This window comes from Myxocyprinus asiaticus, chromosome 20, assembly GCF_019703515.2.
Source record: "Myxocyprinus asiaticus isolate MX2 ecotype Aquarium Trade chromosome 20, UBuf_Myxa_2, whole genome shotgun sequence".
Lineage (NCBI taxonomy): Eukaryota > Metazoa > Chordata > Actinopteri > Cypriniformes > Catostomidae > Myxocyprinus > Myxocyprinus asiaticus.
Window position 1 is genome coordinate 5,449,955 of NC_059363.1, and position 26,957 is coordinate 5,476,911.

The 26,957-nt window shown below is 36.9% G+C and overlaps 1 protein-coding gene across 2 annotated transcripts in view; it reads left to right on the forward strand.

The window, feature by feature from the left end:
* LOC127411510 (neuronal PAS domain-containing protein 3-like) overlaps positions 1–26,957 on the forward strand; it is a 400,645-nt gene that overhangs the window by 324,340 nt on the left and 49,348 nt on the right. For both annotated transcript variants that reach the window (XM_051647156.1, XM_051647155.1), the window contains exon 6: positions 9,468–9,639. In XM_051647156.1, the coding sequence (XP_051503116.1) occupies positions 9,468–9,639 (172 nt within the window). The remainder of the gene's footprint in view (positions 1–9,467; positions 9,640–26,957) is intronic.

The window sequence follows — 26,957 nt, forward strand, 5'->3', positions numbered from 1 at the left end:
AGCAAATTCGAAACTGTATTTCTTTAAAAGGTAATGGGCCCAGAGCAATATATAGTCAAGAGGCCCAGGATTCATTGCTACGGCCCTGTTACGCCACGCCCAAGTCTTTTTGGCAAATCTGTTCACTCGGCGGCCATCTTTGGAACGCTCATGGGGAGCTATTTTTCTATGTAAACAAGCAGTATGCCTGTGCAGCTCCTATCTACTTGAATGGGGAAAGAATGAAAAATCTCCAAAACGGTTGGTCAAGATTACAATCAAAGAATACATTTCAAATCAACAGTAAAACCTGACAACACTGGTATCATAAATTGTGTTTTATCTCAGATTATGCTAAAAAACAACATTTTCCTGGCTTGTATAGCTAATGCGCTTGCACGTTCTCGAGTATCTAAAAGGTGATCGGCTCTTTTACGTGTAAGGCAGGACTTCCTTTCTATATCCGTTGATCGTTGGGCGTTCCAATTTCTCCAATTCATTTTAATAGAAGTGACCCATCTCTGCTAAATAGTCTCTGGCCACGTCCACACTAATATGTTTTCACCTCACATCCAAATTTTAATGACATTTTCTGAAGACTTTTGAAAAAGCTCTCCTTAACCATAGGGCTGTCACGATTATGAAATTTGGCTGATAATTAATTCTCAAACAAATAATTGCGATTATGACGATTAATTGTCTGTTTTAGGGCTATGACAATTGTCTCTTTAAGGGCTTTCACAATTAATTGTCATACAAATTGTCATATTTCCTAAAGTGTACAGTATGTGTGCTTCATACACCTTAAGAAGTAATCTGTGGATGTGGCCTACCAATTTGTTTAGTTTAAAAACTTCTTGATTTTGCTGTTTACACCTCTCATCCACACTTAAACACCGTTTTCCTCCACCGAAAAGGAAGACTTCCGAAAACGCTTGCCATAACCGCATACTTTGGAAAACAAAAATGTCAGGACACTGAAAACGGACTAATGTGTATGTAGAAGGCTGCGAGGTAGCTCACAAGCTTTTGGAACAGTGCTACTGTCTCCCTGAAAATGTATCATTTTCCTTCTGCAAAGTGAAAACTTTCCAAAAGGCTTTTACATTTGGTTATTAGACAACTGAAGTAAGCCATCTTCGTTCATATTCTTGGCAGTATGCTTTTAATATAAGGCAGATAAATAAGATTAATTTACAGAATCAATGCTTGGAACATCTTTTGTGATCTCATATTAAATTTTAGCCCCGACTCCACCCCTTGGCAAAAATTACTCACATCGTTAAAAAATATTTTATTAGGCTGTAGTTTATTTGCGTTTCACAGGGGAGATGGGATTTGCATGAGGAAGGTCGCCTCTCTTGTCGGTGAGGGAGATTGGATGTGAGAGGAGATCACGAGGTCACCTGCTCAGCCAAGGACTCCCATTTTCCAAGGTCAGACAGGTAGAGAGGTGCTCCCCTGGGTCTCTGCTCATAGAAGACAGCTCCGATTGGCCCTTAATTATGTCCTTCCTTTAAGCCTCTGCTGGCTTTTGTTTTCCAAGGGATATCTCTCCTCTCTGGTGTCCAATACAACAATAATACCGTTTCTGTGGCACACTATTATTATTTTTTAGGATCGTTAATCAGATGATTTACCAAAAACTCTAATGGATCAGACCGTATATAAAGCAGAGGTTAATCATGGTATTGTCAATCATAATTTATAGTGAAATCTGTTCTATTGGTTGGCTGATATGGTTTTTTTAATTGCTAATGTTCAGTGGTAACGATACCAGTGTTTCTGCAGTTTAGTAGTTCAGAACACCGACTTAATTCAGTCCATGACCGCTGTCTGACTGACACGACTGTTTTCAAATGCTCACATGCTTATTGACACGTGTGTGTTCTGTTACTCATTTTACACTGAAATGGACAATTAATCAAATTAAAATCTTAATATGTCCTAGTGTGATATTATTAAACTGTGAAAGGCTGCAGTCTTAGTCTGCTTTCGAGTTGCATGCTTTAAATGAATGTGTGAAGCAGACTGCTCATACACTGGTAACTCCACAGACATTGAGAATCATTCACGTTGTATGAGATTACAAAGCAGAGCACTAACCCACTGTGAAGCGCAAAGCACATGTAGACTATATGTTTATATAATTAAATCACAGCATTTGCGCTTTACCGATCACACTGAGCCATGTAGTGAACTGTTTATCTGTTAGAAGTAAAGCTTCCGTCAAAACCACACATCAAAATAAAAGCACGATTCAAAATAAAAGCCAGGCGCCTACAATTTGAAGAAATTGCACCAGAAATATATTGCAATTGTATAGTAAAATGTAATATTCACTGTATTAATATTAATAATAATAATGAATAATAATGATAAAAATTTAGCAATATATCACAAACAAGAGTGCATTTGTACTGAATAAAAGTTTGTTAAATGCAATGGTATGTGGAAAAGTAATTGTTCTATTTTTTACTTGTTCAAAGTTTTAATAATTTATTTGATTAGACACCATTTTGATGATGAAATTAAATTAAACTTTAAAACAAGGAATTCTAGAACCAAAATTACAAAGGAAAAAAGTATTTGTGAAAAAATAAACACTTAAGCAACGCATACTTATTGAGAAACACATGAAGGAAACATGCATTTCTTTTCATTTATTATTTACATTGAAATGTAACTTTAAATAGGCTAAAGGACTTTGTTCAATAGCAAATGACCATATTAGAACATTTTTGCTGTGGTATCGAAATTGGTATCGAGAACTTTTTTTTTCTATGAAATTTTGCCATCGTGACAACAGAAGTGGCCGATAATAGCAAATCAGACATCCACAAAAATCCTGGAATGAATGTATATTTTATAAAATATTGACTCAAAATTCACTTAAAATATGGGAAAACATGCATCTTCCATTCATAAGGCTGTTAAGACTTTGTTAATCCACCAAGGGATATCGGTACGATTACTGGGCAATGTCGATATATTAATACCGATTAATCAGTATATTGCTGCACTATTACTGTCCAAAAATATTTATATTATTTTATTATTTTATATTTACATTTATGCATTTAGCAGATGCTTTTATCCAAAGAGACTTACTTTTTATATACTGTATTTGTGTGAAAATCAACACCACAACCTTGCCGTTGCTAGTGCCTTGAACTACTATTTTAATTTATTTTATTTAACTTTATTTTATTTTATAAATTTTATAATAATGTTGTATTTGTTAACAGTAGTTTACACAATAATTATCATTAAATAAAAATGAACAATAGTTTTACGGCATTTATTAATCTTGGTTAATATTAATTTCTACATATAATAATACATTTTTACATTGAAAGCTCTCCAAATTAACACTAGTTAAAAATACAATTGTATTTATTTTATTATTTTTTTACATTTTAAGTTGCTCTCTTTAAAGATTAAGTAATATTTTATAATCTGCTAGTATATCTGGTAGGTCTTCTCAGCTTCAGCTTTGTAGAACAACCTGGCAGAATTATCATTTTTTTTAATGATTATTATTTATATATTTTTTGGTTCTAGCTTTGGGCGGTCTGTGCAGCAGGGTTTGCATAATTTAATCAGGAATGTTGGTTCCCAGCTGGAACAAAAACAGAAGGACCAATGATCTGAACACCACACACTCTATCTCAGAGTCCAGACGAGCTCTCGCTGAATCGCTCTATGATTCACAAGCGTTATCAATTGATGGCAATATAACATGAATCATTTATTAAAGGAGTAATTACATGCTATCAAATGTATAATGTTCCATTTAGCACATTTATGTTAAATGCATTAATTAATTCTGAACCCTCCAGTCAACATCACTTTATTTGATTAATACTTTTTTTAAAGTCACTGACATTTCCAGGAAGTGGAAGAGATTTTACCCCCGCCTCAAATGTGTTTTTTCATCCCTCAGGAATTCTTGTTGATGTCTTTTCCGTGTTTAGATTTTTAAGGGTGGCACTGCATGTAGTACAAAGTTAAATAGCAAAATTGTGACTAAAGTTCCTAAGAAATTGCTTGGCCTGCGTAGTATATTTTTTTTTCTGTGTTGATGTATTTCCTTCTTTTTTTTTTTTTTTTTGCATACGACCCCGAGTGCAAGATGAGTCATCATTATTTTTGGTCCATTTTGCTGAAAGAAAAAGACTACATTTTTAATACATATAGCTACATACAGTAACTTTGTTTTGTCAACTTTTAGGGGTACAGTGGCATATAAAAGGGCCTCAAAGCTAACAGACATGAACTAAAAACCACAAAACTCCAATTTTGATTTTATGGGGCCTTTTAATACACCAGTGTGCTTTTAAATAAAAAGAATTTAGCATCAATGGGCCAAGTTCGAAAGTAAGGGGTTGTTTCAACCAATCTCATATTAACATTTGCAGCAGGTGGGTGTTTTATTTTGGAAAGTGAGTCATGGTTGTGAATATGCATACATGGATGGGGTCAAACACTCACGGACTTCAAACAGGTTAACTGGCAGGAAGCGTGAGGTGAGGGCCGTGGCAGCGTGTGTTTAATGCCAGCGGGTAATTGTGTCACAATAAGAGAGAATGAGTGCTGGCAGCTTTCTGTTGCCGTTTGGAGGGGTTTGGTGAGACTTGACATGGCTCTTGAGCTTCACAGAGCAGGGCAGAAGAGATCACTGGAGGACACAGAGGGAGGTAAAGCTTCCATTTAGGTGGCAACACTGGAACGAGAGAGAGGCGGAGCTTGGGAGAAGGGGCCGGGCTAGGTGGATGGGTCAGTTTTAGAGTAGCTCAATCATTATGCAGAGAAGAAGCCATTTTCTTAAAGAGGGGGATACGGAGGGGCCAATATGTGCAGAGATTAGATATGTGCCAAATTAAGTGAATGTTTCAGGTTCAATACAAGTTCAGCTCAATCAACAGCATTTGTAATATAATATCGATTACCACCGAAAATAATCTGAAAAAGTAGGGGGCACTGATGCGCTCTAGGGTTTTGTAATAGAGAATTTAATTTGTTTGCTCAGCACTAAACCACTTTTGGAGTGTTTGGCTTTCCATAGCCAATAATTGTCCAGGACAGGGGCTCTGAAGGGGCCAATCAGTTTTAAGATGGGGCCAATGCCACTGTGGCCACACCCCTAGCTCCGCCTATGTTAAAGAGGGAGAAAAATGAAAGGAAGAGCAGAAAACAGGAAGTAACCTGCCCATCATGTTTTCAAATTTGACAGCTGGCGATTTTAGCTCTGAAAAAGCAGAATAGTTCATATCTGACAGGTGACATTTGTGAAACCTCACTAATTAAGGGCTTCATTTTTTAAACCCGAAAATAAAATAAAATAGTTGTTTTCTTTCCTTCCTTGTTTCCTCTCTCTCTCTCTCTCTCTTCTTGTTTGGAGAATCAGGTGTGCCAGTCAGTCTTAATAAGCCAGAGGTGAGTGTGTGGGGGGGCCTCTTATTGAGTGACCTTCTTCAAAATAAGCATGTTGCTGGTGGGCTCCGTCCGCAGCCCCTCTCCAGCGAGCCAGGTCTGATTTACAATGCAAAACCTCCTTCCGTAATCCAAGTGTCCTTTCTGCAATCACAGAGCATAATCTGCCCTCTCTTGTTACAGACATCACTTTACCGCACCAGCCTGCCACACAATGAATATTAGAGCCGATATTATTTTCTGTGAGCATTGTTCGCCCATCGTCATATCACAGAGATTAAGGCAAGACGAGTGCTTTGTGCAGCCACTTGTGTTGTAAAGTGGGCTCATTCTAATACTGTTAAAATAGTCGACGGGGGCCGTGTTCATGAATTATAATGGACACAAATGTTTTGTCTGTGCGGAGCTTGCGAAAGAGAGACAGCTTTGCATCTGGTACTGAAATACATTTTTTAAAAGCACTTGTTGTAATGTATTCTCTCCACGATCACATGGAGACTGTCATCACTTTATTTAAACTAAAAGTCAACAAGAATTCATGTAATTGTGCACAATTCATCAGTGCATGTTATTCCAAATCCTTCATTAAAATTGAATAATTGCACCACCTCTGAAACGACTTTCCTTTTCGGCTGATGTCACTTAGGCAGGAATTAATGCTAACCAATAGCTTGATAGCTATTTAGTCATTGTTTTAGGCTACTGTTACTGTATACCGGCCATTAAATAACACATATTGGTCAAATACTAGCAAATAACTAGCTATTAAATTTGAAAAACAAGCATTTCCATTGGGATACATCAAGATACTGGAAACTCGCGTTCATGTCTAGCTCTTTTCTGGTGTGGAACAGCTACTTTTTACAATCCATTCAGTTCCTGATGATTAAAATCAGTTTGACATAGTTGAATATCCTGTTTCACTCACAAATACGTCACATTATGTAAGTAAAATGGGTTTCAAAATCAATTTCATGATGACTTTTAGCCAATTAGTTTTAATCCATAGGGTTTTTTCAGCCCTTTCAAGGTTAAACACAGATGTGAAATGTCTTTTCTGTTTTAGTGAAGTGCTTGTTTCTGCCTTTTGTTGGGATTGGACTGCAGGTGTCTGTAAGCCAGTTGAAAACCTCAACCCCTCCTCTATAGTTCTTCAAAAAGAATCCTCAATTCTTTGGTCTACTGGATAGAGGCAGAATGTCAGTTTTCCAGAGAAATATCCAGAAAGTCTTACTTGGATTGTGCCTGCAGCTTTTTGATGCCCAGGGACAAAGAATTGTAGATCTGCTGTGGTATTTCTAGTGTTTGAGAAGCCAAACAGTAAAAAGGAGACAAAGATAGTGAGACAGACTGTAGGTGGTCTCATCGCAAAGTTGTTTTGGTGTATGTTCTCATGGGCTTTTGCTGTATGTCTTACAGTAAAAGTTAAGCAAAATCGTTCCATAGAAACTACACAGGTGCACACATATAATATGGTAATACGTGTTTTCTAACATTATTCCACCTTCTGTTTGGCTTTAAAACTTAACATGAATTCAAAATCTACCCTATTTACTTTTGGAATGTTGATGGTCTTATTGTGAAAGTTTCATCATGCATGTTATTCGAAAGAAAATAAATGTTTCTGTTCTGAATCTTTCTTGTGCAATAGAATGCAACTTGAAGTCAGACTTCCAATGTGGAAAATTTTCAGATCTGACTTCGCTGAGATTTGTGCGTATTTGTCTCTTGAATATGGCGCAAACAGGGAGATGCACAGTTAATGATAAACATTCACTTTTAAACAAAAAAACAAAAAGGCAAAAATGAGTCAGTTCCTACGTTACATGATAAAACCTGTTAAGTTTCCGAGTTGGAAGTGTTCTCTGCGTGTTAAAGATTACAAACACAAACACTTATTTTCTATAGAATAATGTGTACTGGTGAATTGTTCCCAATAGAACCAGCAACATGTATTAAAAAACTAGTCGAACAAAAGTTGGAAGATCTGTGTGCATTCAAGAAGGAGGTGTGTCAATGATCTTCATTGTAAAATAATCATTTTAGCATTGTCATTTAGTTTTTTATATTTATAATTTTCCGACCATCGGAAAAGTCGGAAGTCTGAGATATCAAGTGGGAATATTCCACTATTCTGACTTTAAATAGAGTGCAGCATTTGGAAGTTTGTTATAAAGTTATAGTTTTTTATTGTGCCAAAATAATATAAAACCATGTTTATGTCATCGTCCCCTCCCTTAATTCATCATTACTGCTCGGAATAATACTTTGTGAAGGACTAAATTGCTTTGAGGGATAGGACATTAAAGGGATTATTCTCATGTAATCCGTGGGTCCCTGCAGATGTGGATCTGATCACAGAACAGTGCAGGGCAGGCGTTACTGAAATAACAATAGAATATTTAAGAAGCGCAGAGCTGCAGCAGAGCCAGACATACTTTAACTGCCTGTTGTTTCTCTCTTGTCATCCCCAGTTAGCAACAGTAAATCTGTTTTTTTTTTCACCAGCTTAGTAAATTAGCGTGTTTAAAGGTTAGACTAGCGCACGCTAATTATTTCATTAATAGAACAAGCTCTTGCCCCTAAAGAGCATAAAGTTGTGTCTCGGCATGGTAGAAAGAGGCAAGGGAAACCTCTTATGGGAGGAGAGAATAAAAATTAAAAAAAGTGCTTGTAACCGTGCTACAGAAAAAAGCATTAAACTTGCTATGAAAATAGTTGGGTACTAATCTATAGTATATTTCGTGAATTAGTAGTAAACAAACATTATTATACAACTCTCTGGAATACTTGACTGAGAGTTGTCATTATTTTGATTTTTTTTGTTTTTGCGGTCAACCGATTTCTTTCAGAGCTGTGCTTTCATATCACTGCGGTTGGGTTGCCAACTTTGCGAATACAAGACACTTGAGCATTTTGAGCTATTTAGTATGTAAACAGTGTTTCACCACTTAAATTTGTAATGTTCTTTGAACAGTCTTTCTTCTTACATAATAAAATAATTTAAAGTAAAACCTGTCTGGGTTTTATTTTGCGATAATGCTTACGAGACTGTCTGATCTTCAAAATCCCTTACTTGCATAATGCTTAACAGGTCAGTTGGTCGTGAACATTCATATATGAAAATGTATTAACAAATATGAACCAAAGTTCCATGGTATTTTTAACTATTTGATCACTTATTGTGTAATAATGTTTGTTAATGTTATTAATGAAAGGTATAATGAAGTGTTCCTTATTTTTGAAGCTAGGTTTTTTGCTAATTTATGGTTTATTTGGTTACTAACAGCTTTTACTCTGTTGAAAATCCGGTGTATTTATGAACTATAGAGAGCTGGAACCTTGGTTTTGCAGTTAGCTCCGACGCATTGAGTTTTGGTGCTTGTGCGGATGCTTGTGCTGTTCCTGTACTTTAACTGGTAGACCATGGCGCTATCATTGTCAACTGTCATGGATTCGATTTCCAGGGAACATACTAGGCTGCAATCACACTAGGCTTTGAGCAAGCAAAATTACTTTAGACACCGGAACGGATAAGAATATGATGTCAAGTTCAAGGCCTTCTGGTTTTAATAAATGATATATCTCAAATCCCAAATAATATTATTTACAAAATGTTATGACATACCTACTCACTTTCATGCAACAATAAAACATGTAGCTTTGAAATATTATTCTTTGTATTACACAATGATGACTCTAAGACATTATAGATACTATAGTTTTATCTTCTGTTAATGCCTGATCTTCTGTAAAGCTGCTTTGAAACGATGTGTGTTGTGAAAGGTGCTATACAAATAAAAATGACTTGACTTGACTTGTATTGAGCCAAGAGGTCAGAGTGTGAAATTTCAACCTTCTATTGGTCACTCGTCTTCTCATCGTCCAAATTCACAGGTCAGAGTTGGCCAAACTTGAACTTTCTTGTGCAGCGAAATTCTTCGTATGAGCTTGCTTTTTGTAAATGTACAGTAAAATTTTGCTATCCCATTCACATGTACTCTTTAACAGGGTCACTAATTGCCATTCCATTCCTGTTTCTGGTTTTGCAGGTAGAACTGACAGGCAGCAGTGTGTTTGACTATGTTCATCCGGGTGATCACGTGGAGATGGCTGAGCAGCTGGGCATGAAACTTCCGCCGGGGAGAGGACTGCTGTCTCAGTGCACTGAGGATGGGGCCAGCTCTGCCTCCTCTTCCTCTCATTCTGAGACACCTGAGCCAGGTAAGACCAGGTGACAATAGGCCCTATGCGTGGCTATACTGTATATGTCAGGTTAACCACAAAAGTGTTTAGAGTTTAGAGCTGACATTATAGAACTGATATTGCATATTAAATGCATGCAACCTCGGGTTGGTTTGCGGTGATTTTGTGCTTTATTTTTGCTCCCTATTTTGGTTTTCCTTCCTTTCCTTTGTTTTGGTTTGTTTGTTTGTTTGTTTGTTTTGTGCTTATTTAAACCTTAAGCCATGTTGTTTTCTGAAGTCAGTGATCTATGATGTTGCACCAACTGGTCTATATGATGCATCAAGACTATAAGTGGACTTAAAAGCACCAGAAGTGTGCCCCGCACTCTCCAGAGGGGCCTCTTGTGGCGGCAGCACTGTAACACGGGCTTACCCCGCTCCCGAATTTAATTAGACAAATTGTATAGCAGGGATGACGTTCCTCATTGGAATGCCTTTCAGGGCTCTTATAGACTTTGCCTTCCAAATGTTCCCATTTTCATTGTGTTGTACTGATGATAATTTAAGTATTAGGGGAAAATCCATTTATAAATTAAACAAAATGACTTGATATCCATCAGTCCCCGAGTTCATCAAGCTGTTCAAACATGAGGGAGATTGGCTGGTCGGCCAGGGTCTTCGGAGAGCTTCAGTAATTAGATCTTCCAAGGATTTATTCTTTGCTGATTGGAGCTTTAAATTAATTGAATTTCCACATTCGTGGTTTTGTCCTTTTCGTGGCATTTTTTTTTTCTTTCTTCTTTTTCTTCTAACCAGGAGAAATTTCACACTGGCAGACTCAATGTGTACATGGGTGTGTGTGTTTGAAGGTGATATGAGTGTTAATTTATTGGTGGTTGTGAGACAGGGGTCTTTGATAGTTGGGGGTGGGGTGGGCATCTAACGTTAAGATTTATTTGTAATCACACAGACTCATTATGTGCCTTACAGTTTCTCAAAGGGCACAAAGTTGTGTCTCATAACACCAGTGCTTAACTTGTAAATTATGAGGTCGCAGAACAAACACTGGTGATGGATGCAGCGGGGGGGCACAGAACATATATGAAAACGGATGTTTTAATTGACACTTCAAGCGTGTGCCGTGACTAAACGTGACATGCCAACACTGATCGCTCCCATTAAGATCGACAGTGATGTTGGGCTCTGGTAGTGTGGACAGTTTTGTTTATGGTGGGAAGAGAAAGGAGCAAGTTTGGGGGGGGGGATGGGTGGGTGGCAAGGTAATGACGCCTTGTGACAATGCTGATTAGCTAATAGCACCACAAGACACACGTATATATAAAGTCAATTTCACACTATAAATAAGATTAAAAAAATATTTGAATATTTGAAAACTTGAAGAGCAATAATTCTCTTGAAACTATTCTGCTATGACAGTACTCGACCTGAATGAGAAAACTGATAAAACAACACAGTAAGTGTGTTTAAATGTGCAGACCAATTTGCTGATAACTACCAAAGTCAGCACATAAAAAAATCTGACAATGGAAGAAAACTGCAGGGACATCATCAGGTTTTTCTCTGCTTTTACGTTAAAACTTTAACAGACTTTCGCACAACACTTGCGCACATTGCATAAGGTGGTAAAAACACCATTAAAAGTTTACAGTACATGCAGAGTGAAATCGAGTTAATGAGCAAAAACCTACCTGTGGTCATCATTTTTTGCTTAAACTGTTTATGATAAAAGAATGCCATTTAAGGCATTTACATGACCTTACACAATGTCAGCTAATTAAGCATAATCAGTGTAAGATCATGCATGTATGCACGCTCGTTTTATGCTAATGCCTGCTATAGCTCACCTTATGGCAATGCTGAGAATGCAATGCGCACTTTTAAGTTTTGAATTGCGGTGTTATACACTTCAGAAAGCAACGACACAAAATCAAGCTTGCATAGCTAGAAGCGTTCACATTGACATTATTATTATACTTGATTTTTCATTAAATATACGAACAGATCATAGCATAAATTTCCTTCAAAGGCATATGAGGTGGGGATCCACAAAAATAGGAACTGGATCTAACTCCAGAGGTGCTGGATTTTGGATTTGGTTTGTTGTGGCACAAATTAAGCCCTGCCTAACAGAAATATGCACATAGACCTCTCCTCTCTCTCTTTTTCTTTCTCTCCCTCTCTCTTTGATTGAAAGCCAGGCTGAGCGGTGTTTTAAGGAGAGTCAAGCGTTTCGTTCACCTCCTGTCACCTCCCTCATATGAGTGTGTGTCCTGCGTCTACACACGCTTTTTTTTTCCTTTCCTCCCCCTTTTTCTGCCTGCGATGCCACTTTTTTCATCTGCTCAACCTGCAAAGTAAATTGTGTTATCTACAGCCTATTTTATATATCTGTGGATGCGGAGGGAGGGCGTTCATTCCCTCCATCACTGTTTCCATCTCTCTCTCTCAAGAGCATGACACATCGGCAATAAACACAGCAGTATTTTTCTTGAAGATTGTAATCCTTCTGTTTGTCAACAAGAGGCTTTTGATGAGCTTGAAAGCGGCCCCCCGTTTATGCATTAATAAAAGAAAACAATTCAAGCTTCATTTGTAATACAATGAATTCAGAAAGAGAAGTGTGCCTCTTTGACATCTGTCCAGTAGAATTCAGCATAGAGACATCTTACAAATGCACATCACCTGCTGTACTGTTCTACAGTTTTTTTTTTACCATAGTCATGCTGTTAAATAAGAACACTTAATGCTGCATACCATTCTGCAATATATTTTCTGTGCATCAAGTTTGCTGATGGCTAAACCAATCTTTTGATTTGTTTGTTTCGTTTTGTCTTGTAAAGTGTTTAACTTTACTTTTGTTTTACTCTCTTTTTTTTCTTTTGGAAAACTACAGTGGACCATACAGTTTTTGTTTGTTTGTTAGTTTGTTTGTTTGTTTTTTCAAATGTATGCTTTATTCTGATCATCACTATTAGTAGTATTAGTAGTAGTAGTTGTTGTTGTTGTATATTAAAGCTATAAGCCTTACAGTGAGGCTGTACAGTGATTTTACCACGGTTATCTTGATGTTTATTAATATAGAATTATATAAAAACTGAATTAATAATTCCAGTAGAATTCAGTTAATGTGGCATTACAGATGGGAATATATTGACTTATAAAATAAAGATGGATGGATGGATGGATGGATGTGGCTAACAAGCAATGTACATAAAAGTATATAATTAAAAAAATAATGTAATAAATAATTTTATTTTAAATCTTTTATATAATAAAAATAATTCATTTTAATTACTATATAAAATTATTAATAAATAACAATTTATAATAATATAATTATATTTATAAAATAATAATAATTAATAATAATAATAATAATAATAGTAAATAAAATGTTTGTTAAATATTGCTGTCTTGTATAAGATTGCACTAGTGTTTTTCACATTGTGTTGTGCCTTTACCCTTTACATTTTGGCCTATTTATTTTTGTTGTCATTCAAATAATAAAAATAATAAAAAAAAAACAGATTTGAACCCATTATTCTGTTATGTATATAACACCAAGGGTATGACAACATCTATAAATGTTAGAAAAACAAGAGATGTGTCATGAAAACATTGATATAACAAACAAGATAACAATCTGCAGAATTAACCTTTTGCGGTACTGCATATGAGGCTTATGGACTAATAACACGGTATGAAGAGCGTATCGCCTCAGCACAGGGCTGTACGGGCATCTCGGGGCGAGCAGAGCATCAGTCGCCTGTGGGCACGGTAATGTGGACTCTCCCGCAGGGTCAGACCTTTGATTTGTGTGGATTCTCCTCTAGCCTTTAACAGGTGTCTGCTGCTGCGGGTGACATTTTAAATGCAAATAGAGCTCTTTACCACAAGGCCTCTGAATCTACCCCTGTCAGACCAGAGTAATACCCCCCAGCCCAGCACACACATACATATGCACAGACATATTCATGTCTTTGTTGCATACACACACACTATTGTACATGAACACACATGCACATATGGACACAGAAATGCTGTCAGATTGAGGTTATGTCTGAAGTGAGCTGTCAATTAACAGGAACAGACTGGAGTGAGATCATGTGATCTGTTTGATATATATGGTGTATATGGCCTGTGGAACCAACGTTTAAGCAAAATCCAAAACTCACAGTTACAGTTTTTTCTGGCCAGTTTGCACAAGTCTCAAAATGCTGTCAAAGGGCATTCATTTTCTACTCTTATATGTATTGCAGTACAAGCATTTAAATGGTAGAAAAGTAACTGCACAAGTAATTTCCCAAATAGCAAACATACATTGCCGAGATGTATGCAAAAGCGTGCATCATCTGGAAAGCATTGTGTTCTCTTTTAAGCATCTAATTTGCATACGAACTAAGGGCATGTCCACATTAATCCGTTTTTGTTTGAAAACTCCGTTTTCAGTGCCCTAACATCATCGTTTTCCAAAGTATGCGGTAATGGAGTTCGTTTTCGAAATGCTCTGTTTTATGGTGTGGCAAAATGCTGTACTAGTGTGGTAAACATTACAAAAATGTCTATGAGAACTAACAAGAAGTACTGAGAAATATTATGGTACTAACATGTTTTTTTGGACTTTAAACATGGTACTGTAATGCCATGTTTTTGTGGCTGTACCATGGTATTACAGTATGTGAAGTATCTTGGCGTACCATTTAAATACCATGTAACATAAATAGATAATCCACGGAGATATTAGTACCATATCAAAGTAGCATGTTATTACCATCTGATACCATCAAAGTACTTTTGCAGTATTCAAAATAATTTTTTAAAATATTCCTAGTTCAGTAAGCCATAGGTTACACTTTACAATAAGGTTGTAAACATGATCTAACAATGAAGAATACTTTTACAGCACATATTAATCTTGGTTAATGTTAAATTTAACATATACAGTACTAATTCATTTTAAAATGAAGTTATATACTGTATATTAATATCAGTTAATGTAACACGATTAACAATGTACTAACATGTACTAACATGAACTAACTAATTTTTCATAAATCATAATTTAACAAGATTAATAAACACTGTAAAATGTCATCATGTGGGTTTGGAACAATATGAGGGTGAATAAATGATGACAGAATTTTTGGGTGAACTATCCCTTTAAGTTTCTTTCAGCCATAGGACATTTAAGACACCAGAGGCATCTAGCTAAGGTTGTTGACCTTAGTCGATGGTCGCTGTCCGCTGTATGGGCCATTTGGGGATTCTGTGGTCTGCAATAGCCAGAATTCTCCCAGGTGAATACTGCTCATCGTATGTGTTTAGCACATATAGAGAGGTGTCCTTGAGAAGTGGAGTTGGGGTCACACAAGCAGTTAGAGCTTTTAGAGTACAAATAATGGGATTAGCACTCGTGGACAGCTGACATTAGCCTAACATACCTATCAAACAGGCATGTTTTCATTGGCAAACACAGTTTTAGTTTTAAATGCGCATGTAGTTTAGATCAAACTGTGTTTGTGTGTGTGTGTGTGTGTGTGTGTGTGTTTAAGTGTGCATTACTAATGAGAGACTTACTGTATTTTGATTCCCCTTACAAAAAGTACACGGTATTACCATTAAAAATACTTTAGCCCTAAAAAAGTATTCTGACACTTAAGCCACACTTAAAAATATCTGAAAGTTTTACATTACGTAAAGTATCAAATCAGTTGTCATCTGAGTTCAAATGCTTCTAGCGCTTTTCTGAAAAGTAACTGCACTTTTTTGAGCCATTAATGCAATGAATTTTAACCAACTGGTGTCAATGTGATTTTTAGTGGATATATATAGTCAGTTCCTCCCAAGTTCTCCTCACGGGAGTGTCCTAGCAGAGTAACCAAAGTGTAGTTAATTATATTAACTATTAATGTTTTCGACTAATGTTTGATAACCAGAAAGTGCCTAAATACTTGTCTTCATGTATCAAACTTCTTTTTGTGAAATGTTTTGCTTGAAAGGTGTGCTTGTGCTATTTTCCTTTAAAAGAAATACCTCTTGGTTTGAATTTTTTTTTTAGTCTAGTGCAATGACATTCATAGATATTAGTGTCACCTAAAAAGTTTCCAGATTCTTTTAGGGGCCACTTTACCATGGAAAAGCCAAAAAACAAAGCCATATGACACCACACCATGGTATCACCTCAGTCATTTCTGTAAAGTTCTGCAGAGTGTTCTCGTACTCAATAGGGACTGAATTTCAGCATGCACACAAACTGCAAATCACAACATTGTGGTCAACGTAATGACACAAACACCTGGGGTCTGGGAAAATGGGATATCAGTGGGGGTCAGGAGTAATCACATGACAAAAACTGGAGGAGTTTTAATTGAAACCTAAAGTTCGAGAGGTTTGCAGCTCAAATATATTGATTGTATTCAGGCTGACCCATCCAATGGGGTCACGTTTGAAACCATGTGACATTTCTTCAATTCATCTCACTTTCAGACCCCCAATACACATACATTGCGATCTGGAGGCAGGAGGAAACTTCCTCTATAGTATTTCACCGCTAAACACCATAGCTATGGAACACAAACACTATGGCAGATAAAACAGGAGAGAGTTCACAGCAAGGACATGTATTTTTTTTCTTCTAATGCATTACATACAGCCCATTTACACAATACCGAATTCTTAAGAATTGGCTGTCTTCATTTATATTGACGCTGCTTGACAGGGAATGGAATATATAATAGGATGCATATGGTGCAATAACCGGAGAAAAACCTTAGAATTAAATTGCACTTGATACAGGCCATTAGAGCTTTGGGCTATCGATTTCACCAACCCACTTGTGCCTAAACTTAGCGCATGCTTGCATGAAAAGATAAAACTTCACGGCCATGCCCACTGACTTTGCATGTATGATGTATCACATAGCGCTGCGCTCAAGGTATAGCGCTCTTAAAATAGGGCCCTATATCTTGCTAAATGGAAGGTTTCACTCTAAAGTACATCACATTACCGAAGTTAAATGTTTTTATGTTTAAGACATTCATTTTAAGTCATATGCTATACTATAATCACAGAGAGCAATGCTAAATTTCAGGGATTCAGCTATCCTGTAGATGCATTTTTCGAATTACAGCACAGCCACAGTTTAATTTCAATTAGTTTTTCCGTAAAGCATTACTGTTGTTTATTCTGTTAGACGCCTCGTTTTGATTAACAATGCAAAGCCGATTCTTCTGTCCATCTGCGGTTCTGTCAGTGAAGGAGTGCATTTAATTAAAATAAACATTGGTCTCTGCTGTGATGTTTTGCCATATTTTCTATAGGCAAAATCAAGTTGCGTCTTGTCTCTGATGTAAATACTAACAGAGGTGTTGCAGTCGGCAGTGCATAATGCATGTATATTTGTTTTCCAGTAGCGACTATTACATGAGACACGACTGGGGCACAGATTCAGAGATTTGCGGCATGATTTTTTCCAATGGCAGTCGGCAATCACAGATGGCAGAGAAGGATATTTGCCATTGTCACTGTGGAGATGAGCAACAGGAGATGGCAGTACAGAAAATGTGATGGGCTTGTTTCAGTGTTACTGTTTTTGTTTTATTACTCTATAGAATACCACAACCCTCTGTTTTATTTTTTGATTACATAATAAGAAGGGTTTTTGGCTTAATTCTAAATAAATCTCTGGACATGTTCTCAACAAACAGGTCGGAGCCACAGCGCAGAAGTAGTGCTTTTGGCACATTGGGCCTGTTGTGCTCACATGGGTTATGCAGGATCGAGTCACTTAAAGGAATCGCAAAAATAAATGTTGTTTTCAAACAGATCTCTGAATGCACCCTCGGTGTGTCATTGGTCGCAAAAACAAATAGTCCCACCCCAAACTCACACCATTGTTTAAGCCGGTATAACTGTGTGAAGATGTCTGCACCGCTCGAACAAACAGCAATTTTGGAAAGTGCTACAGAGCCACAGTGTTTACACTTTTTGCTGAAATCAACCTACTCATTGTGTACTTATAGTTATTTTACATATAAGGAGTGATGGGAGAAAGTATTTTAACATCGAAAAAATTACACACATCAGCTTTAACTGCCGTACATAAGGATTAATTGAATTTTTGATTTAAACCATATTATAGATAACGGATTCTCCTGTGAGCATGTTTGTGTAATTCATTTATAACACTGATGCTGTGACATTACTTCTAGTAGTTAATAAAAGACATACAGTAATGCTTGTTAATTTTGTCTGTGTGTGGGAAAAAGTCATAACTTACTCAGTAATTATGATAGTGCCTATCACTTCATCAGATAGATTCACTGTCAAAAGCTCAGAGCTGGGCGTCGTGATGAACTAGCAACCATAAATAAAGAGAGCAGCCTGCTCACTAAGACAAATGTTTTTAATCATCTGATGCGTTCATTTATCCCAGGCCTAAGTTTAGCCTTAAATTAAGGCCCTTGCTAGAACATAACTTGATTTAGAAATGCCCATCAATCCTGGCTGGCCTTCAAATGCAGGAAAAGCTCAGAGGAACGATTGTTCATTTACATTTACACTTTTTTGAACTCATTTATTTTATAATTTTTAAAATAAAAAAATCATTTTGATATATATATATTTTGAATTTGTATATGTTTTATTATATTGATATTATAATTTTATTATATTATGCAATAGTAAATCATTTCTTTCCTAATTTCTTCACTTTCACATGTTATTTAATGCTCTGATTAAACCCACGGGCCCTTATTTGTCATGAAGCAAAACCTTTGAGATTTTGTTGCATCATTTAATCACTCTACAGAAATAGAGTAAGTGTGCGTCTCCTCCTCTTTGTCACTGCGTGTCATTAACACAGCGTGTATGACTGAACCAGGAACATTTGCCATTACACGATTGTTTAAAATGAAACCGGAGCACTTTGTGTCACTATCAAAGTTTATACTTGTTTTTTATTTTTAATAGTTTGGCACGAGCATCTGCTGACAGTGCACACATCAGAGTGCTCCAAGTGCTCTTCAGGACAGCAGCTGGTTGACGTCCGCGGTGTGGATCAGTGACGCTTGGATTCTGAGTTCAACTGAATGACACACAAATGTGCCGTTCATGGCATTTATACAGTATATTCACTTAAAATTCCCTTATTTGGGCATTAAAATGTGATTGGAATTTGAATGCCCATTAATCGCGGTTGTCTCAAAAAACCACGGTTAGATCAAGTAACCGCGATCAGATGGTTATTTAATAATCGCGACAGGCCTAGTTATGACACTGTTACTTAACACGCAAATAAATATGTTTGTTTTTTGTTTGAGACTTACTTAATATATCCAAGGGATCTTTGTTACCTCTTTTCTTTTCATTCGAATGTTTCTTGGTTTTGTTTGTTTTTCTTAAAATATAGTTAGAAGACGAGTCATATTAGATGACAAATGACATCAAACGTAATTTTTCAAAACACTGGTTGTCCAAAATACCTTTCAACTTTTATTTTATTTTAATAAGAAAATTAGTAATCTCACCTTTTATCTATTATTTAAAGTATGTTTTATTTCAGTCTGGATCGGACGCTTTTTTGTATTTGTTCTAATTAATTGAGTTCATTGTATCATATTTGCTTTTACTCAACATTGGGTTTCAAATACATGTGAGTTCTGAGGACAGCACTGAGGACGTTGAAGTCAGTGACTGCCTCTCATCTCAGCTATTATTAAAGGGTATTATCAAGCTATTCAAATTTCTATAGTGTTTCAGCCATTGTGAGCCCTCCAGTATCGGTTTGATACAGAAACATGGAAAACAATCCAGCGAGAGGAACAAAGAAACTAATGACAGCTTAGCCGGCCTAAAAGATTGAGAATTCTGTCACGAGGAAAGCGCCAGATCACTGGAGGAGGAAGGATGCAGAGCTTTGAAAGACAAAGGCGGGATCAAGCGGTCTCCAGACTATTAGAAGCCAGTTTTATTTAAGCTTATTTGGCTGATAAGGTTGTCAGAAAGGGCTTTTTATCAGGAGAGAGGAGTAGGCGCCAAGCATTACGCCGCCGTTCCCAGGCAGTGGGTGCGCAGCGAGTCTCGCGGTGGGAAAGTCTTTCTGTAAAGCTGTTTTGCGCTTTCACCCAGTAAAAGCCAATTTGAGCTCGGCTCCAGCAGGATGAGAGGGCACTTATGCCTGAACCCAGAGAAGATCTTTTGTCTGATGTGTTTTATGGATTTGATTTGAGTTTGTAGTACATTTTCAACCCTCTTTGTGTGTTTTTTGTTTGTTTTTGTGGGCCAAAGTACTTTTGGATTGGTCTGATTTGTTTTTCAGACTTGGATGGGTGTTTAAGTTTTGCCTCTTTTATTAGTTACATAGTGGAGAACTCGAAATGGGGTGTGGGGGGTTGTGAATGGGATTTGGACACGTCATAGGCCAGATTCAAACCAGGATGTTTGTTTACTTTGCCATACATTCTCAGAAAAACTGGTACTGTTTAAGGTAAAAGGGCCGTCACTGGGGTGGCACCCTCAAGGGGGATCTTTTCTCTACCTCTAGTTATGGGAACAAACAAAAGAGACGTAACTTTTTGTCTCTGTAAGGGTACAAATATGTAACCAAAACATACTAGCCTGGTGATGGCCGTAGTACCTTAAAGTACCATTTATTCTGAGAGTGTATACATGAGAATGACTGGTGATTTCTTTTAAGTTTATTGTCATTGTGACGAGGAGGAGGGCATGGCCGGCCATAAGGATGGACGCCTGGTGCTGAGTTGCCTCAATCAGCCAGGCAGAGGGATAAGGAGGAGCCGGAGACACCAGTTTGAGAGAGAGAGAGATGCACGGTGCCGAGTATCGTGTGCATTCTGCATTGGGCTGGGAAGGCCAACAGTGTGAGTGTCACATGGAGCTGCATGTGTGTGTGTGTGTGTGCCGGTGACTCTGTGCTGGAAAGCACTTTTATATTGTGTTTCAGTTGGAAGTGTCTGTGTCTAATTAAAGTCTTTGGGATTGTTCACCCGGTTCCCGCTTCCTCCTTCGATAGGGAAGGCAGTGATGTGCCACAGTCATTTATTTATTTTATTCCATGTGCGTGGGTGTGTTTTAGCTATGCTTTGGGGAAAAAATTGTCCACATTAGAATTTAAATGTGCAAGATTGCTTCTACATTTTGATGGAGTCATTATCATATTTAAGTTGTGATTGCATCACTCCATATATGAAGTGCTTTTTCTCTGAAAACTTTTGCAATCCACTTGACCTCAGAATCCATGTCACAGATGAGACAATGAACAGAATATTGCTGTTATTCACAGCTTTCTCCGCTGTTTATGCGCAGTCCCTGCAGAAGCGAGTTGCTTTTGTTGCCAAATATCATATATATATATACACACGTTTGTTTAACTGGGCCTTACAATGCAGCAGAGATAAGGGCCAAGCACCTAACAGGCCTTCACCCAATAAACGGGGGAAATTATCGGCTCCGCGCCTCCTCGTGACACAATTTGTCAGACTTGCTGATAGAAAACAAATTCTATTCATAAAGCCACACTTCCCTTGGCACCGGTGTGATTCGCAAGCAATTCAATTATAGTTTTGTGCGATAGTGAGCCCAGAGAGAGAATCCAGTCTGACAAGAAATATGACAGAACAGTAACGCAGTGTTTATGCAATTAAACTTTCACTGACAATACCTGCAGAGTGATGAATATTTGGGTGGACATATATGTGTGAGAGCGCTGCCCCATAAGGACTGCACATTTTCATGATTTTACTGCCCATTCTGATCTGTTAGGGTGCCGGTGAGTAGAGAGAGAGAGATAGTTAGAGAGAGAGAGAGAGAGAGAGAATGCAAGGAACAGAGCGGAAAACTGCACATAGTGAGAAAGGTGATGAATAACCTTGTGAGTTTCAAAGAAAGAGGAGAGGGTGATTGAGACAGCAGAAAAAAAATAATAAAGTTTGTATTTGTGACAGTGAAATGAGAAAACTTGCTGAACCACAGTGGACTGAACCCAGTGCAATGGATTTAGTTTTCATCACTAGTCTAAAAGTTTTATTGTCAAGTTCTTTTTGTTTTCCAAACCAAACTAATTATTCATAAAACTATGAGGATCAACATATTGTTATAATTATTATTGATATAATGTTTATCTTAAATGACTCAGGATAAATATACTAATTAATAACAGATAAATATTTTAATTAACTTACAATCAGTGTCATTCTAAGGTCTTCGAAATCAAAGAAAATTCCATTAATTGACCCTTCATGCTGACAGTAATGTAAAAAAAGTTTTATTGTTTAATTTTGACTCACTCTAGTTTATCTAAAATCAAAGAAAATGCTATAAATTTAAAAAGAATAAACAAAGAAGCAAACGTACATATGTACGTACAAATAAACTAATGAAGAGAGAATAAAGCTTGAAAGTTACAATACAAAATGTAATATAATTTTTAATTTTTCACTGTAGTTATTCTAAATCAAAGAAAATTACATTAATTTACCCTATATGTTGCTGTCAATAACTTAAAAAGAACCAAACAAACCTATAAGCGAACAAAGAAGCTCCACAGTCACATTATAAATTTAAATTTTTTGTAAATCAAATAATATTATATTCATTAACCCAACATATTGCACTACGGTCAATAACATAAAAAATTAAAACAGAACAAACAAACCTACAAGCAGGCAAACAATCAAACAAAAGAAAAAAAAACAGGCTCCAAAGTCATGATAAAAGTTTTATTTAATGTTATATTAAAGAACATTACTGTACATTAATTTACTCTATATGCTGTCAATAGTGTAAAAAAGACAAAACAAACAAACAAACAAACGTATAAGCGAACAAACAAATGTATTAACAATGAAGGAAGAAACAAGCTCCAAAGCAACAATAAAACATTTCATTTTATATTAAAAAGTATATGTATATGCTGTCAACAATGTAAAGACAGAACAAACAAATGTATGAGCAAACAAATGAATGAATGAACAAATGAAGAATGAAAGAAACAAGCTCCAAAGTCAAGATACATCATTTCATTTCAGGTTTTTCAAAATAAAAAAATAAAAAATGAACATTGTTATTGTATCTGTGCATTGTCTTTTTTGTCTTCGCCCAGAGGTTCTTCGCTATTGGTCATCTTTGTTTCTTTGTGACTTTTATGAGGGTGCTAGTTTCAGGTTTTATTCAAATGGGGATATCAAGCATGCAGTTTTATCCAAAAGATCAGAGCAGAGGTGAACTGTTCTTTTTAATTAATCATTTGTCCTTCAAACAGTGAAGTTTCTCTCCTCAGCATACTCTCTCCACAGATAATTAGGCCCCATAGTTCAGTTAATTCCACAGGAGAACTCGTGCTAGCCACCTGCTCCTTTTGGATGGCTAATCTTTGTCTTGTAAGATTCTGTCCCCGCAGAATTGTTCCGTCTTGTGAAGAATGAGGAAACGGCACTGTTTTTCCCCGTAGTGTCCCACTGTTGCTTGAATTCATAATGAGGAACCCCCCTCCCCTCCCCTCTTCATACCGCTCTTTCACTCTGCGCACATTGTTAGGGAGGTGTTGATTTTAGGTGTATGGATCGCAAAGTAATCCTATTATTTCAAAGTGAATAACAAAGAAGTCTGCCTCTTTTTTCCCATGCTGTTCCATTTTTTTCAACCTGCTAGGGCTTTGTTTCTCCATCATAATTATTTCCAAGTCAGATCCACGCTGATTTCCTGGTGGACTTGTGTACCTCTGACTAACTTGAGGAACAACGGCGCGCCGGATAATTTGCGCCGCTCCTCTGGGGTGGTGTTCTCTGTTTGTTTTTTTTCAAGGACATTTTTATTACAAAGCTGATGGAATTTGCATATTAATTCATTTCTTTCCATTTTTAAGATTAAGTGTTGTCAACATGTATCAGTGCAAGGTTTTGACAGAGCTGATGAAATAGGTCAGTCAAGCTTGAACGTTGCGCCGTTCAAGCAGCCAGCTGCAACCTCTCTCTCTCTTTCTCTCTCTCTCTCTCTCTCTCTCTCATGCCGCAAACTCACATCGCATACTCAATCACGCACTCTTTCTTTCCGTTGTTTTTTCCCCCTCTGTCTGTGTTTTGTGCTACTTGATAAAAGGAAAAGTGTATCCTGGGCTAAAATGACATGCCATATTCTATCAACTTTCATTGAAGGCTCTCTCCTAAATTAGAATGCCATTAGAGGATTTTGATTTATCAAGTGCATTTTCAAGTTTCACTTTTGCACGCGTGTAGTTGAGTGACCTTTTGCGGTTGTAGTTTTGCCTGCCTCAGTCAATAAGCGAAGGGTTTTACATTCATTAATATTTTCTGCATGAGTCTAATAGTATCATGACTGTGATGGGACGCAAAGCTTTTTCTCATTTGTCTGAGTTTAATTCTTGAAGTCGGCAACAACAACAACAACAACAAAAAAAAACAGATGAAAAAAATCATGGAAGTGTAAATCTAAAAAAACCTAGGAGCTAAATTTGAATATGAATTAAATCTAAATATTGCTGTTGTAATTATTATTATGTCCGATGTCTATACATATACAGTACAGTGGCCCAAAATGGACACTTTAGTCACACTTGAAAATTTATGAATTTCATTGCATGAGATGGCAAAATGTCAAGCAAGTGGCATTTATTTTAAAGAAAGATACCACAATCAAAATTTTCAAGCAAAATAATACACAGTATTTACTAAAAATTTGAGAACAGAAATTGTTCATTATACATTGACAATGCTGTTTGCAGATATATCAGTCTAAAATCTGTTATGAGATGTTATATACTGTATATTTTTATTCTGATGGTCTAAAATCATCTTCATAAAGCAAGCTGCTATAGATTGAAGCAAACCTGATTTCAAAGCCAAGTTTAGCCGTTAAAGGTCGAACGCACTGCTGTGTGCCGTGTGCTGCTCTGATGTAGTGAATCCCCTGGGCTCAGAACTCATTAGTTGTGAGTGAAATTGTCTCTGTGACAAGTATTATTACTACAACACCTGTTCACCACAGAACACTTTACTTCAGACGACACTTTCTGTGTTCAACTTTTAGTCTCTGAATCTGTCTGGCTGTTGTGACTAGTTTAATTGTGATTTGAAAACCACTGGCTCATATGAAAGCATTTAGATTATATGGTATATTATGGCATAAAAGTACAGTTCCTTTCTACTTCAATTGGGAAAGACTAAAATCTCCAAAATGCTTGGTTACAATTACGATTATATAACTTATTTTAAATAACTAATTCATAACTTATTTCATCAGTAAATTCTGACAACAATGGTATCATAATATAAGCTCCTTTAGCTCAGATTACACACAAAAAATGAAATTTTTCAGGCTGGTCCAGTTAATGGGCATGCACGTTCTCGAGTTAACTGACAGGCAGTGTCTATCTGAAAGGTGACTGTCTCTTTTATTTGTACACATTGGGTGTTCCAGTTTCTCCCATTCATTTGAATAAACATTTTAATAAGATGGACCGGATTATTCATTAAAATGTTTCCTTTTGTATTCAGCATAAGAAAGAAAATCATGGTTTGGAATGACATGAAGGGTGAGAAAATGATGACATGATTTTCATTTTTGGGTGAGCTATCCCTATAAGTACTATAAGAACTTTGACACCGATCAGCCACAACATTAAAACCACCTGCCTAATATTGTGTAGGTCCCCCTCAAACCAGCCCATCTGGCACCAACAATCATGCCATGGTCCAAATCACTGAGATCACATTTTTTCCCCATTCTGATGGTTGATGTGAACATTAACTGAAGCTCCTGACCCGTATCTGAATGATTTTATGCACTGCACTGCTGCCACACAATTAACTGATTAGATAATCGCATGGATGATTGTTGGTGCCAGACGGGCTGGTTTGAGTATTTCTGTAACTGCTGATCTCCTGGGATTTTCAGGCACAACAGTCTCTAGAATTTACTCAGAATGGTGCCAAAAACAAAAAAACATCTAGCAGTTCTGCGGACATAAACGCCTTGTTGATGAGAGAGGTCAACAGAGAATGGCCAGACTGGTTCGAATTGACAAAGTCTACGGTAACTCAGATAACTGCTCTGTACAATTGTGATGAGAAGAATAGCATGCGGGTTGACGCTGTTTTGGTGGCACGATGGGGACCTACACAATATTAGGCAGGTGGTTTTAATGTTGTGGCTGATCGGTGTATAAGAAGATAAGTGACAACTGAAATTAGCTGCAGTGCGTACAGCACATGGCCATAAAGAGAGATTGGGAGATAATTGTTTTCAGTCTACAACAAAGTCAAAGAGACACTGAAATGCATTTCTTTCTTGTTGACTACACTCCTTGGTGAGTGATCAGACTTCTTCCACAACACAGAGACCGATCTGACCCCAAGATGGATAAAAACTGCCCATCTTGTCACTGTCTCACCCTCATTACCATATCAATAATAGATGAGTCCAGTATCCGGCATTTCACTGCAGATACCTGTAGGATGGAGCTGTAGGGGGGGCAGAGGGTTATCTGACCAACTCTTCTGCCTTGAAATAAGAGGATACAAACACACAGGATATACAAGGGCTATGTTCAGAATAGCATACTAACATACTACCATTGCATACTAACATTTTAAACACGCCCATGCATTTCAAAAATACGAGTTTCAGAGAAGAAGAGGGACACAATTTCTGCCTTTGATTGATGCTTATCTATTTTTCTCTTTTTTCATCCTGTCCCATTGAGGCTTTATGGCGTGTGTCCAGACAAAGAGAAACGCCTGTTTGGTTTGTGTCAGCAATACTGTCTACACACACAGACTTCACCTCGCCTGTGGCTGTCATAATATCATCGAACTATAATGTCACCGATCCCTGTGAAGATTGCTGCGTATGGACTTTTTTCTTCATCTTTACAGCTTTAGGATAGCACACATCCACCGTCATATTTGTTAGCTTGTAATTCATTGTCAATGCATTGTGTGGTATGAATGCTAAAGAATGTGACAAAAGTTTGATTTTTGATTTAAAAATAAAATATTTTAAAATCACTTTGCACTTATCAGTTAATAAAATCACCCAAAAGTTAAGCTTCCTCACATTTGTGACTGCAAACAAATAATGCAATCCATTAACACAGGTAAACACGACCGTACATTCATTTTTAACTTGCTCTCAGCAACGAAAACTTAAAACTAAAAACAGGGTTAAAACAAAATATAAAATAATAAAGTTACTGAAATAGTAAATAACAAAAGTAAATAGTAATTTTTGTGATATCAAGCTATCTTCACATGGGAAAGTTTTTGTATGTAATTGAAGTAAATAATTTTGCCAAAGTTT